This window comes from Leopardus geoffroyi, chromosome C1, assembly GCF_018350155.1.
Source record: "Leopardus geoffroyi isolate Oge1 chromosome C1, O.geoffroyi_Oge1_pat1.0, whole genome shotgun sequence".
Taxonomy (NCBI): domain Eukaryota; kingdom Metazoa; phylum Chordata; class Mammalia; order Carnivora; family Felidae; genus Leopardus; species Leopardus geoffroyi.
The window spans coordinates 79,215,726-79,230,115 of record NC_059328.1 but is presented as its reverse complement, the minus strand read 5'-3'; the positions used below and the strand labels follow the sequence as shown (position 1 = coordinate 79,230,115).

General features: G+C 35.9%; 1 protein-coding gene across 9 annotated transcripts in view; it reads right to left on the bottom strand.

The window, feature by feature from the left end:
* Positions 1-438: 438 nt before the first annotated feature.
* CCDC18 (coiled-coil domain containing 18) overlaps positions 439-14,390 on the bottom strand; it is a 116,844-nt gene continuing 102,892 nt past the window's right edge. For 7 of the 9 annotated variants that reach the window (XM_045478314.1, XM_045478319.1, XM_045478316.1 and 4 more), the window contains one exon: positions 439-776. In XM_045478314.1, the coding sequence (XP_045334270.1) occupies positions 579-776 (198 nt within the window). In that variant the 3' untranslated portion in view covers positions 439-578. Of the gene's footprint in view, positions 777-7,453; positions 7,600-14,390 lie in introns of those variants that run through there. The other 2 variants (XM_045478322.1, XM_045478320.1) reach the window with 2 other exon arrangements.

The window sequence follows — 14,390 nt, the reverse complement described above, 5'->3', positions numbered from 1 at the left end:
GCAGAGAGAGAAGGAGACACAGAATCGGAAGCAGGCTCCAGGCTCTGAGCCATTATCCCAGAGCCCGACGCGGGGCTTGAACTCACGGACTGCGAGATTGTGACCTGAGCTGAAGTCGGACGCTTAACCGACTGAGCCACCCAGGCGCCCCGAAATTTCATTCTTTTAAATGGTTGAATAATATTCCATTGTATATATGTACATCAACTTTATCCATTCACCAATTGATGGACACTTGGCAGTCATTCTCTTTGAAGCATGAGGTGAAATCATATGCTCACTGTGTGTATCTGTGTGTGGGTGTTTTAACGGACTTATGAGAAGTAGTGAAGATTTGACCCAGGTAGAAATAAATATTAATACCAAGAAGGATTTTTATGCAATGGTGTACAATCACAAATGTGTATGTTAAGATATTTTACAAAGAGATGTTCAAAATTCAGTGGGTTAAATAGATAGAATTTTATTTTTCTCTCATGTAATAGCCAAGGAGAATGCTCCAGATCACTTAGACACCTATGTTGCTTCTATTATTTTTGTTTTTGTTTTTGTTTTTGCTATTCCCAATGGTATTTTCTTCACATGCATGGTTGAAGTTGGGATGCAGGCAATTTTGGTTGTAGGGAAAGGGAAAGACCTTGGAAGAGCACATATGTAATACTTAAGTGTTCAAGACTGAAGTGGTACACATCATTTTGCTTGTATTCTTCTGGTGAGAACTTACTCATTGGAGATACTGGGAAATACAGTGACTGCCCATGGGCCCAGCTAAAACTCTGTAATTACAGGAAAAGGAAAATAATTTATTTTAGTGAAAAACCAGTAGTCCTCAGCACAACATGGTTGTATGCTTTTCTCTAACAATATATGACTTAAATATAAGGAGAAAAAGGGCAGTTAATAAATTCAGTAGTTTTTCCATGTAACTAAAAGACCAAAAACTTCAGGATATTGGCAATGGAGTGATTTGAAGTGATACTCCATCATATCTAAGCTGAAGAAGAAAATGAATAATCACAGCAGCCAACAGTTAGCATTTACTGAGCACTTACTCTGTGCCAGGTATTATTCTAATGTACTGACTTGTTTAATACTCATAACGATTTGAGGTAGGTAACATTATTCTACTTTATAATTGAGGAAACAAATACACAGAGAGATTAAGTAATTTGCCTCGACAAAGTGAATTGGTGACAGAGCCAGGCTCTGAATGGCTGTTAAAAGCTATTTCTGCATCTTTTGAGACAAGTGTGGTTTTTTCCCTTTATTTTGCTTATTCTATGAATTACATTATTTATTTATTTTTTATTTTTTATTTTTTTTTAACGTTTATTTATTTTTGGGACAGAGAGAGACAGAGCATGAACGGGGGAGGGGCAGAGAGAGAGGGAGACACAGAATTGGAAACAGGCTCCAGGCTCCGAGCCATCAGCCCAGAGCCTGACGCGGGGCTCGAACTCACGGACCGCGAGATAGTGACCTGAGCCGAAGTCGGACACTTAACCGACTGCGCCACCCAGGCGCCCCGAATTACATTATTTTTAAGCAAGCTGGTCCAGACTTACTGGCATAAGAGTCATTCGGTAATTATGTAACCTTCTTATATCTCTGGGTTTTGCTTGCTAATATTTCATTGAGAATTTCTGTGTCTATGTCAGAGGTCCACAAACTTTAAAGGCCAAATAGTAAATATTTTAGACTTTGTGGCCTATCATATAGTCTTTGTCACAACTATTTAGTTCTGCCTCTATAATGTAAAAGAAGCCATAGGCAATATATAATTAAACTGTTTTCAATCACAGGGACAGGAAAGCCACATTTGGTTTGAGGGCTTATAATTTTCTGACCTACAGTCTACATTCACAAGGGTATCTTCTTTTCATGTACTATTCTTGTTAAATTTTGGTATCATTGTTATGGTGGCCTCACAAAGTAATCTGCAAATTTTTCTCTCCTCCATTGTCAGAGTTTCAGGGGTTCTTAAGATTCCTTAATCATATTTTAAAATGTCTGTAGGATCTATTGTCATATCCAGCCCCTCTTTCATTCATTCAAAATATTGGTTATTTCTATTCTGTCTTGATAAGCCTTCCTAGATCAATGAATTTTATTATTTTCAATGAATCAACTTTTAGCTGTATTTTCTCTGCTTTTTTCCATATTACTGATTTTTGTTCATTTTTTCCCCTTCTATTTACTTTAGGTTTAATTTGCTCTTTTTTGTCCTCTAGCTTCTTGAGATGGTAATTTAGACCACTGATTTTAAACCCTTTTCTTTACAGATTATTTATAAATTAATTACAAAGTGTTTAAAGCTATAAATTTCCCTCTAATTAAGCTGCTTTAGCTGCATCTCACAAATTTTAACTTTTGTGTCTTTATTACCAAAGAGAATACCTAAATTCTCTTTTCATACATTCTTTGACCCAAGAATTATGGGCAAGATTAATTTCCACATAATTTTCTAGATTTTCTAGATATGTTGTTATGGAAATTTAAGAACACTGTGGTCAGAGAGCATACTCTGTAGAATTTCAGTCTTATGAAATTTATTGAGACCTAAGTTGTGGCCCAGCATATGATCTATCAACATTTCATGTACACTTGAAAGGAATGTGTAATTTGCAGTCGCTAGGAGTGGTATTCTTTAAATTCAGTTAAGTTAGTTGATGGTTTAGTTCAAGTATGTATCTTTTTTTTTTTTTTTGTCTCTTATTCTTTAAGTTATTGGAAAATGGAGGTTAAACTCCCACTGTGATTGTAGATTTTTCTGTTTCTCCCTTTAGTTTTGTTAGTTTTTACTACATGTGTTCTGAAGATTATTTGGTGTGCATTTAGGAGTATGTCTTCCTACTGAAAGGGTCCTTTTACCATTATGAAACATCATTCTTTATCTTCACCAATACTTCTTTTTTTGAAGTCTATCAGAAATTGCCTGCTGTTTGCCTGGTGCTTTTTTTTTTTTTTAAATCCTTTTTACTTTCAATCAGTATTGTCTTTATATTTAAAGTGTGTCTCACTGTTTCTGGTCAGAAATCAGTCTTCTTTTGGATCTTTGCTTCTTAGACTTTTTTCTGTGTTTGCTTTTAAGATTTTCTTTGTTTCTTTAGTGTCCAGGAGTTTTCACTACTGTATACCTAAGTATGATGCTCTTTGTATTTATTCTGCTTAGGGTTTGCTGAACTTAGAGGGCCCATAGGTTGTCCATTTATTTTTCCACACCAAATTTGATATATTTTGTCATACTTTTCTAAAATTTTTTCCTGTCCTGTTTGCTCTTTACTTCTTTTTTAAAATGTGTATTTATTGTAGAGAGAACGTGAGCAGGGGAGAGGGGCCGAGAGGGAGAGACAGAGAATCCCAAGCAGGCTCCACACTCAGTGTGGAGAAGGATGCAGGGCTCAATCCCACAACCTTGGGATCATGACCTGAGCTGAAATCAAGAATTAGATGCTCAAATGACTGAGCCACTCAGATGCCCGTCTTTCTTTTCTTAATAATGACTCACATTGTCTTGGTTGTTCTGTTCATACTTATTCAACCATGTTTCTCTGTTAGAGTTGACATTTTCTATTAATATGGTTTCAAGCTGATTTTCATTTCCAATAAACTGTTATAATTGTGGAGGACATGAGGGCAAGACCAATACCAATTATTCTATCATGGCTGGATGTATAAGATTCCTACTCAAAGTCCACATTCTCAACCACATTAGTAAATTACCTCTATGAGAGGATTCCATATTATAGAAAAAAACGTTAAATGGAAATATGTTCTTAATGTGGAAAAATATCAACAGGGATTAGAGAATGAGAGAGCTGAAAGAGATTGTTGTTAGAGAGTGGGAGGTGAAACACATGATAACAAGATCCTACAGGTATGGATGGCTGAAATAGAATAGTCTAGTAATAGTCTATATTTTGTAGAAAGGGAAAAGAATGACCTGATAGCCACCAGGTCATCTTTGATGGCAAGAACTAGGTGAATGATGATGGAAAATAAGCAAACACCTAACAAAAAAAGGAAAACAGGAAAGCAGGACAGGTAAATTTTGAGAAACTATCATGAGTTTGGTTTTGGATAAATTTAAGATTTTCTAAAAAAAATTTTTGATGTTTTATTTCTTTCTTTATTTTTTTGAGAGTGAGAGACAGAGCATGAGCAGAGGAGGGACAGAAAGGGACACACAGAATCCAAAGCAGGCTACAGGCTCTGAGCTTCAGCACAGAGCCTGACACAGGGCTCAAATCCACAAGCTGTGTGTGATCATGACCTGAGCTGAAGTTGGACGCTCAACTGACTGAGCTACCCAGGCGGCCCTAAAGTTTTGTTAGGAAAAAAAAAAAAAATCTATAGGATATCCAGGGAACTGTCTGAGTAGGCAATTGAAAATACAGATCTGTTGCAAGGAAAAGATGGAGATACAGATCTGGAAGTTATTACCATAAAGATTATTATTGAAGCAATAGTACTGGATGAACTAATCTAAGAAGAACAAATACCTGTAGAAGAGAGATCTAAGGTAGAAACTAACCTAGGGAATCCCAATATGTTATAGGTAGGCAGACAAGAATGCTAAGAATGGATGTTCAAAGAAGTAAAAGGCAATATAAAGAGGCAATGTGCTTTAGCAGTTAAGGGCATGGACTCTTGAGTCAGTTCAAATCCCAGCTGTTATACTTCTAAAGCTACATGATCATGAGAAAAATTATTTAACCCATCCGTGCCTGTTTTCTATAAAATACAGTGATAAATACTGGCACCTTCCTAATGAGAAACGATCACAATAGCTCTAGAGGCTCATTCTGCCTCCAATCTCCTGTCCTCTCAAACTTTTAGTAGCAGAAAAGGCTGCTGCATCAACAAATTTGAGCTAGCTTAAGAGAGGAACAGAAAGGTTCCCCCTCTCTAACAAGGCTACTCCATCTACAAATAAGTTTCCATTAGTGCACAGCTACATAAATATTCCCTATCTCAGCCCAATAATAAATATGTAGACTCTTATGGAGGCAGGGTTCCTTTCCACTGGAACTTTGAACACAGTATATGCAGACTATGCCTAAGCTGTGTAGGACCGGAGAGTTTGAGGGATTGTGTGCCCTCTACTACTGCCCTCTCTGTAAACTTTTCCTCAATAAACTATCTTACATCTATTTCATGTGGTACTACGGTATTGTGTTGCATGACCTCCTTGAAAGATATTTCCTCATAGGTTGTTGCTATCCTTGTTCCTCTTTACAAATATAATAATACTTGTAAAGTGTCTACAACATTGCCTGGCATATGCATAATAGTATGTATTATGTAAAGATCAGCTATTTGTTTCCAAAGGAGAATCAGGAAAGACTGGCAGTGTTCTGGAGTCAAAGAGATAACAATACAAAATATCAAAATAAAGAATGAAAATAGGACACTGGGTATGGCAACAGAGTAGTAAAAGCCAGATTGTATTAGTTTAAGGATTGGGTTGGAAGTAAAGAGTAAAACAGTGAATACAAACTATTTTTTCTAAGAAATTTGGTGGCAAAAAAAAAAAAAAAAAAAGATAAAGTACATTGGTTAGCACTTTTTTGCTTGCAAGCGACAGGAATCCAATTTGAACTAGCTTTATAAAAGGACTTACTATAAGAATATTGTGATGTCTCAATAATGTGGCTGAGTCTCAAAATCATGTGAAACCCAGATCTTCAGTTATTCTTTTTCTTGTTCCTTTTGGTAGGTTTGTTTCATTTTTCCTCCTCTTTTCTCCAGACTAGTTGCATTGCTGCTTTGGCCCACGTGGTAGGAAAGATGGCTATAAAGAGCTCGGGAGTCTTGTATTTTATCGTTCATGCATGCAGTGGAATTTGTTTGCAGTTTCAGCTTCAAACTTTTTTTTTTTTATTTTGAGAGAGAGGGAGAGAGAGAGAGACAGACAGACAGATAGGCAGACAGACAATGAACAGGGGAGGGGCAGAGAGAGAAAGGGAGACAGAGACTCCCAAGCAGGCTCTGCACTGTCAGAGCAGAGCCCACTGTGGGGCTCGATCTCACAAAGTGTGAGATCATGACCTGAGACGAAATCAAGATTCAGAGGCTTAACCAAATGAGCCACCTAGGCGTTCCTCAGCTTCAAAATTCTTAAGGAAGGACCCTGACCCTGCTTAAACTAAGTAGCCAGGGATGAATGAATCAACAGTATCCAGGGATACATAAAGGAAATTGAGGGAGATTGGACCTGATGATCTCCTATGAAATAAGTGGCTAACTTATTTCTTTAGAGTATAGGAGATGTAGTAAAGGGGGTAGTTGAAAATATAAATATTAATATACCTGTCAAGAGGAAGAGGAAGGAAGGTAGGAGGAAAAGGTTAAAGTTTGTCAAAAATAAGAGTCCAGCTCAGACTGGAAACTAAATTAATGAAGGTGTCAGATGTACAACGTGACTACACAGTAATGCTCACTGGTCCATGAACAAGAGTTCATAAGGCACATGGTAGAAACTTGGGGGAAAGGGAAATAAGGGTGCTGGCTAAAAAGACTGAATTAGTAATTTAACTCTTAGAGTCAAATCACTAGTAGGTAGAAGTAAAAAGATAAACTTTATTCGATTCCTGACAAGTAATTACAAATTCTCAATTAGTGTTATTCAAGTGGTACTGTCAACGTTAATGGCTTTAATGTTTACCTGTTAGAAAAAATGAACTCCATATTCTTTTCTAAGGACACATTCTAACATTCTAAGGATAAAAATATTTGGTCTAATCTTGAGAGGTTTTTAAATTTGAGAGTTTAAATATGTCATCTTAATTTTGCTCCATTATTTTTATTCTACCATAAAGCTGGCCATGTATAAATAGGGTCACTAACCCCAACTCCATCTCACGAGACTTAGAAAATCAGTTTATTTGGAACACATTCTTGTGTCATTATGTTAAATAATTCCACTTGTAAAACAGGAATAATAATAGTATATACCTCATAAAATAAGATTATGTGAATTTAATGAGTTGACAAATAGAAAGTGCCTAGAATAGTGACTAATAAATGGCAAACACTCAACAAAAGCCAGCCTTATTAATACAATTATGAACCTATGGCAGAAGGACTTTTTAATTCATATTACTTATTTGAAAAATAAAGTTGATTAAGTGTCCAACTCTTGATCTCAGGGTCATTGATCTCAGGTCTTGATCTCCGGGTCATTAGTTCAAGCCCCACACTGGGCTCCACACTGGATGTGGAGCCTATTAAATAAACAAATAAATAAATAAAACAAAAATAAAGTATTATTAGAACAATAAGCAAAAAATATGGTAATCTAAATCGAAAATATAAATGATTTAATGTACTTATTAAGCATTTTAGCAGTGATTTTTACATAAAAAACAAAGACAAGGAAAGTAGCAAGTTTAAACCAAAAATGAGTAATGAATTAACTTTCGCAAAAAGAAAAAGCTTTCGAAGAACTTTCTTTAAACATACTGAAATATAAATTTATTCAAAAGCAATAAAATAACAGCTTCTATGAAGTATGAGCTACATGTAATAAATAAATACAGTACCAAAAATCTCATTTTTCATCATATCAACATCTTCTTTTAATTACACCTTTTCTCCCTGGAATATTAAAAAAAAAAAAGATTAGTTTTTGAAATATTCTTATATTAATTTAGTATTAATGTCCACTATAATAATCAGGAACATAATTTAAAGCAAGAGTGGGAAATGCTTACTCAATTAAACATGAATCAGAAAAAGTAAAAAATGGACCACATGAAATGTAAAAAGCAAGTAATTCTGGTTGGGGGGCATTGGGAGGGAGTGCAAAGTTTAAATTGATTTAAAAAACAAAAACAGAGGACACAATATAAATAAAATATTTAGACACTGGTGTCACATTATGGTTTGAGGGCACAGTAAGGAAGATAGAGGAAGGGCTACATGAAAAAAGTCAGTGAAAAAGAGGGAAGAGAAAAAAAGCAAAAAGAAAATGACAAGAGAAGTATCTGCATCAAAAAACAGCACAACATACAGAAGTAGAAAAATACTGGGAAAAGGCCCAGAAGATTCTCAAAATACAAGTCAAATACTCTTGTCACACCTTGGTCTTTACTTAGGCCAGGGATTTGAAAATGTTATTATGTCTCTGGTATTGCCTGTAATCTTGCTATCCATCCCTGTTTTCCCTATAGCTGACTTTCTCAATTTTTGTTTTTCATCTTATTGCATGGCATATGGACCATATTTGCAAATGACTTTTCCTTTTTGGAAATAAGATGATTATAAACAGTACTTCTTACAACTTCATAATAAGCTGTGAATTACCTAATCAGTATTCACAGCGCAGTATTCCACTGTTCAGATCTAAAACAGGAGTTTTTAACTTGGTATCTGTGAACTCCTTGATAATATGTTCAAAATTTTGTGTATGTGTAATTTTTTGTGTGACTTATGAAGGTTTTGTCACCAGAAAACTGCTGTGTTAGAGGCTTTCTGGTGAATGAACTGCCAACATAGTTAACTGTTGGGAAAATCAGTATTTGAGCTATAACATAAGTAAAAGAGATAACTAACACTTACTAAGTACTTCTCACATAGTCATTTCTAGTTTTTTTCTGCTGTATCAATGGACTTTAAAACTACACTCTCTGGAGCACAGCTGGATTAAGGCCAACTGATGCCCTCAACCCAACCCAACAATGATGCCCCCTCTCACCTTTCCATTGCTTAAAATAAAGAGCTTAAGGATGCTTCACACAAATCAGAGCATGACTTAAATGCCAGCTGGTGTTACTCTCTACAAAAGTGAAACTCACACCATAAGTCAGAAACAAATGTAATTTCTTGATGACACCTTCAAACCAAATTTAAACCTAAGGCACTCACTATACCAAAGAAAAAGATAGTTTAACAGTGCACACACATTAAACTACAACATGGCAGATAAAGACAATTACAAAACAATCTACTACACTCAACTGTGGCAGTCAAAGAGTTAAGGGCATGATAGCTAGGGCAAAACACTGTGGTACTCCCTTTCCCTTGGTGCCCTAATCTCAGGCTTATGTTCCTTAAAGATTAATCCAGGCCTGCTCTGAACTCTTTGCATAAGCAGACATGTAAGAGGGTGAGCAAGTAAGTAACTGGGCAAAGGTCAGCCACAATCCACTTTTAATCAGATAAATTAGCTTTGTATCTGATTGACATATCTGGGTTTCTTTATAACATTCTGTTTAAATAACAGTTTCGTTGGCTTAAAAAAGGTTAAAATTTCTGCTTTTATACCAGAGACAAATGCAGTGTTATACTTTAGTGTGGGTGAGGTGAGCGAAGGACAAGAAATGGCCTGTAGATCAAGGTTCTACAACCCAATTTAAAATATGTCAAGTTTTACACTTATTAATGCAATGTACATGTAAATGATCATGAAGTTAGACAATAAAACCATAGTAAGTCAAAGTTTCTTTCAATAGTAGCAGTCCTTGCTCTGAATTTTCTCACCTTCCATTAAAAGAAAAAAAAAAAGGAGTCCCTACAGAGAAAGAATTGGGAAGATGTCTTCAGGTACCTTTCCCTTAAGTTTAAGGTATAACGGCAAGTGACGGCCATCTAAGAACTGAGTAAAACCCACAGATGAGCATTTGTCAAGCATTTGTCCCAGCATGGGTCCCACAGAAGTACAGAATAGAGTTCTGAGCAACCCAAAGAACCAGCCCCTTCTTTTCAAGACAAAATTAAACCAACACAGGTAATGCAATTGAGTCTCATGAGCTATGAGGCCCAGGTGAGATTATGTTAAGGCTACCGACTATGGTTAATGCATTTAAAACTCAGTAGAGCATCACTAGCAATGAACAAAGCTATAATGTGAACAGAATTTAACTTTGGCTGGATTTTCTTAAAAAACTGGCTATAGTATTTTGCATATTTTATTTTATTAGTATTTTGCATGTTTTAATTTGGCTCTGAGCTTCCATTAAAACAGAATAGGTAAAATGAATTATTCAAATGCATCTATTTATTCCAATGACCTATAGACTAAGATATTCTATCAATCAGTTGTGTAGTAACTTTTAAGGCCTAACCTCTTAATCTCTAATTTACTAAGCAGTTGCAAGACCAAACTATGTAATTAAACAGTACTGAAGACAATAGAAACACAACTATGAAATTAGTATATCAACAGTGGTTAAGAACAAAGCCTCATCTATATAATGGGGATAATAATAGTACCCCCTAGCACCTAGCCACCAATTGGGTGGCTCAATTGATTAAGAGTCAGATTCTTGATTTTGGCTCAGCTGATGATCTCACGGTTCTGGAGTTTGAGCCTCATGTCCAGCATTGGGCTCCACATTGACAGCGTGGAGCCTGCTTGGGATTCTCTCTTTCCCTCTCTGCCTGTTCCCCCACTCTCTCTCTCAAAAATAAATAAATTTTTTTAAAAAATTAAAAAAATAATAGTACCCCCTACAATAGAAGTATTTGGTACTATTTGGGTAATAATAGTACCAATCAATAAAGATTAAATGAGACAATTTATGTAAAGCAAATAGTACCTGCATATAGTACTAATGCTTGTGTATTACTATGATTACAATTTGTCACTGTACTAATCAAGTTTATTCTAAATAAATCAAGGTCTATTTGACCAGAAATAGACTGTTGCACATCTAGGACTTGAAGGGCCACTGGAGTGGAGCAGAGTTCTTAAAAAAGGAAGCAGTGTTTCCCACTAGGGAACATTATGAAAACTCATGACAGTTCTTTTTGGTTGTCACTATGATGGGAAGAAAGGGACATCGTCTTGCTGGCATGTAATAAGGACAAAAGATGCCAGATATACTTACTTGCAGGGCCATTTCAACCAACAAAACCATCTGCCTGGTAATCCTGCTAGACTTCCCTAGTCCATTTATATTTTCCCATTCTCCAAGATAACTATTTCATATACCTTTCCTGTTCTTAAACCTCCAATACCTTACCCTGCCATAGCTCATAACCTCACTAAGAAAACCTTCACTAAGAAAATACAGGCAATCAATCAATAAAGAAATTGCTCCCTTCTCACCAAATCTTCCATGTGTTTCTGTACGCATATATTTTGCTTTCTTTCCCACTACAGTGGATGAACTCTTATCCAAGGCCAATTCTTCTCTGCTGGAGTCTATCTCCTTCAGCCTACCTTAAGAATTTTACTCCTTCCACTCTGTGTCTTGAATTATCAGCTTCCCTGTCTACCAGATCATTCTCACCAGTCAAATGCTGTTTATCTCGTATTCTAAAAGCAAACAAACAAAACAAAAAACTCTTTCTTGACTATTTCCCTCATTTCTTTACATCAAAAGAGTTGCCTGTTTTTGGTGTTTGCATTTCTTCTCCTATTCTCCGCTGATCACACTCTAATCAGGCTTTATCCCCACTATTACCATGAAGCTGTTCTCATAAATGTCATCAACAGCCTGCATTTTACCAAATATACAACTATTATTCCTCACTTTATTTAGCAACGTTTGATATCACTCTTTTCTGAAACATGTGATAATATGTTTTCCTTATTTTTTCTCCTGTCTCACGGTTTAAATCTCAGCTTTATTGGATACTCAACTTCTTGAATGCTAAAAGTAACTTAGCTTTACTAAATTAGGCTTAATTTCGGGGCTTCTTTTTTCTACTTCCACTCATTCCCTTGGCTTAACAAGCATTATGGCTTTAACAACCATCTACATGCTGAGCTAAAAATTTAACTTTAGTCTCATTAGCCCAATCATTCATTTGTCACCTTCAGTTTGACATCTAATAGAAATCTCAAATTTAATATATCTAAAGTCAAACTTTTGATCTAAGAGGCTTCCAAATCTGCTCATCAACTAGTATTTGCCAACTCAGTGAAAGTTCACTTACTCTGGACAAAATCTTTGCAGTCTTCTGTACTCTTATTTCATTCAAAACCTACATTAAATCCTGTTGGCTCTACCTTCAGAATATATCCAGATATGGAACCATTCGCAACACTTCCACATCTATCCTCCTGCCTACCCCAAATTGTCTCTTGCCTGGATTATTACAAGATCCACCTACAGATACAAGACTATCCACCTAGATAGTCTCTGCTCTTGTTCCTTTATCATCCATTCTTCATAAAACAGCCAGAGTGACCCTTTAAAAACATAAATCAGATAACTGCCATTTCCCTATGCAGAACCCTCCAATGGTTTCCCATCACACTTCAAATAAAATCCAAAATTCTTGCAGGAGCTACAAGACTATTAGAGCACCCTCACCCCCCACCTTACAACCCAACCCCTAACTAACATCATCTATCTCCTACTACTTTCCCTTTTGTTTACACCAAACCAGCAATATCCCTCCTAGCTGGTTTTTGTACATGCCAGACACGCTACCACCTCAGGACTTTAGTACCTGTTGTTCCCTTTCCTCCACTGCCCTTCCTCCAGATATTGGGATTTCTTACTTCATACTTATTATAGGACTCTGATTAAATGTCACTTAAAAAAAAAAAAAAAAAAAAGCTTATTTATTTTGAGAGAGCGAGTGAGCACGCAAGCGGGGAAGGGACAGAGGAGAGAGAGAGAATCCCAAGTAGGCTCCACGCCATCAGCACAGAACCCGTAGTGGGGCTCAAATTCATGAACTGTGAGATCATGACCTGAGCCGAAATTAAGAGGTAGGTGCTTCATCAACTGAGCCACCCAGGCGCCCCCAAATGTCACCTTCTTGAGAGGCCTTCCCTAACCACCTTATCTAAAACAGTACTCCCATCACATTGTATGCTCTTATTTCCACCTAGCATTAGAGCATATATCTATTTACTTGTTTACTGAAAGTTTCCCCACAAAAATGTAAACTCGGTTTGGACAGGGTCTTAGCCAGTTTTGCTTATTTCTATAATTCCAGTGCCTGGTATATAGTAGATGCTCAATAAATAATCAAATGGCTGAATAAAGGATATAAAGTAAACACAAATGTAGTTTTAAAAGGCTAGACGAAAACTAATTTCATCAGGCATTATACACAATTGCCTTGTTTACTATACCATCAGACTTGCTATATACTTGAGGTTTCATGTGAAAATTTTATTTTACCAATAAGAATATTATTTATATCGCTTTCTGCTTATAAGTAGTAAATTAAGCTCCTTTCAAAGTAGAGAAATGAAAAGAAGCTCTAATAGTTTTTGTCTTAGATCCATTCTAAAAATGCTTTAAAAATTTTTTAGGCCACCAATTCTATTTTGAAAGTGAAGCCAATGGGCATTTGAAAAAAGCTGGATTTCTCTGGAAGAGATTCTTTATTTCTATATGCAAGTTATAGATCAAATGCTTATAAAAATGTTGAGTGTCTGCAGGGTCTGTGTAGTAGGGATATAATTACCTATTCAGTATGATATACACAGAATAATGGAAGTAGATAAATTATGTAAATGAGATACTCTGCCACTGTGGAAGTCTATGACTAAAACAAAGGTCCCCTTAATAATTTTTACTAGAATGTTTCCAGAAGTCTAGAAACACAACTAATTTTGGAATTCCAAAAACATTTTCTAGTATTACTGACCCTTGAATAACATGGGCTGACCTTTGAATAACACAAGTTTGAAATGCATAGGCCCACTTATATGGCTAATTTTTTTCAATAAATATATTGAAAACATTTTTGGAGACATGCAACTATTTGAAAAAAACTTATGGAAGAGCCTCACAGCCTAGAAATATCAAAAAATTAAGAGAAACGTATGTCATAAATGCATAAAACATATGAAGACACTAGTCTATTTTTCATTTACTACCATAACATACACACAAATCTATTATAAAAAGTTAAGGTTTATCAAAACGTATGCACACACAGATTGTATATGGTGCCATTTGCAGTTGAAATGTAAACAAATGTAAAGATGTGGTATTAAATAACTGTATAAAATTAAATGTAGTACTGTAATAATTTCGTAGCCACCACCTGTGGCTACTGTGGAGAGTTCAAGTGTTGTATTGCTTAAACACTGTGTGACGTTTATCATCTCCATGTGAGCAGTTCATCTCTCCACTAAATTGTGTATCACAATAAAAAAGTGACCTCTTGCAGTTCTCACATATTTTTCATGGTGTTTAGTGCAATACCATACACTTTGAATAACATCACGGAACCCATATGAGGTGCAGCTAGTGATGTTGGAAGAGCTCCCAAGAAGCAGAGAAAAGTCATGACATTACAAGATAAAATTGAACTGCTTGGTATGTACTGTAGACTGAAGTCTGCAGCTGTGGCTGCCTGCCATTTCAAGATAAATGAATCCAGTGTAAGGACCATTGTGAAAAAAGAAAAGGAAATTTGTGAAGCCATAGCTGCAGTTATGCTAGCAGGTATGAAAACCTTGTACTTTTTAT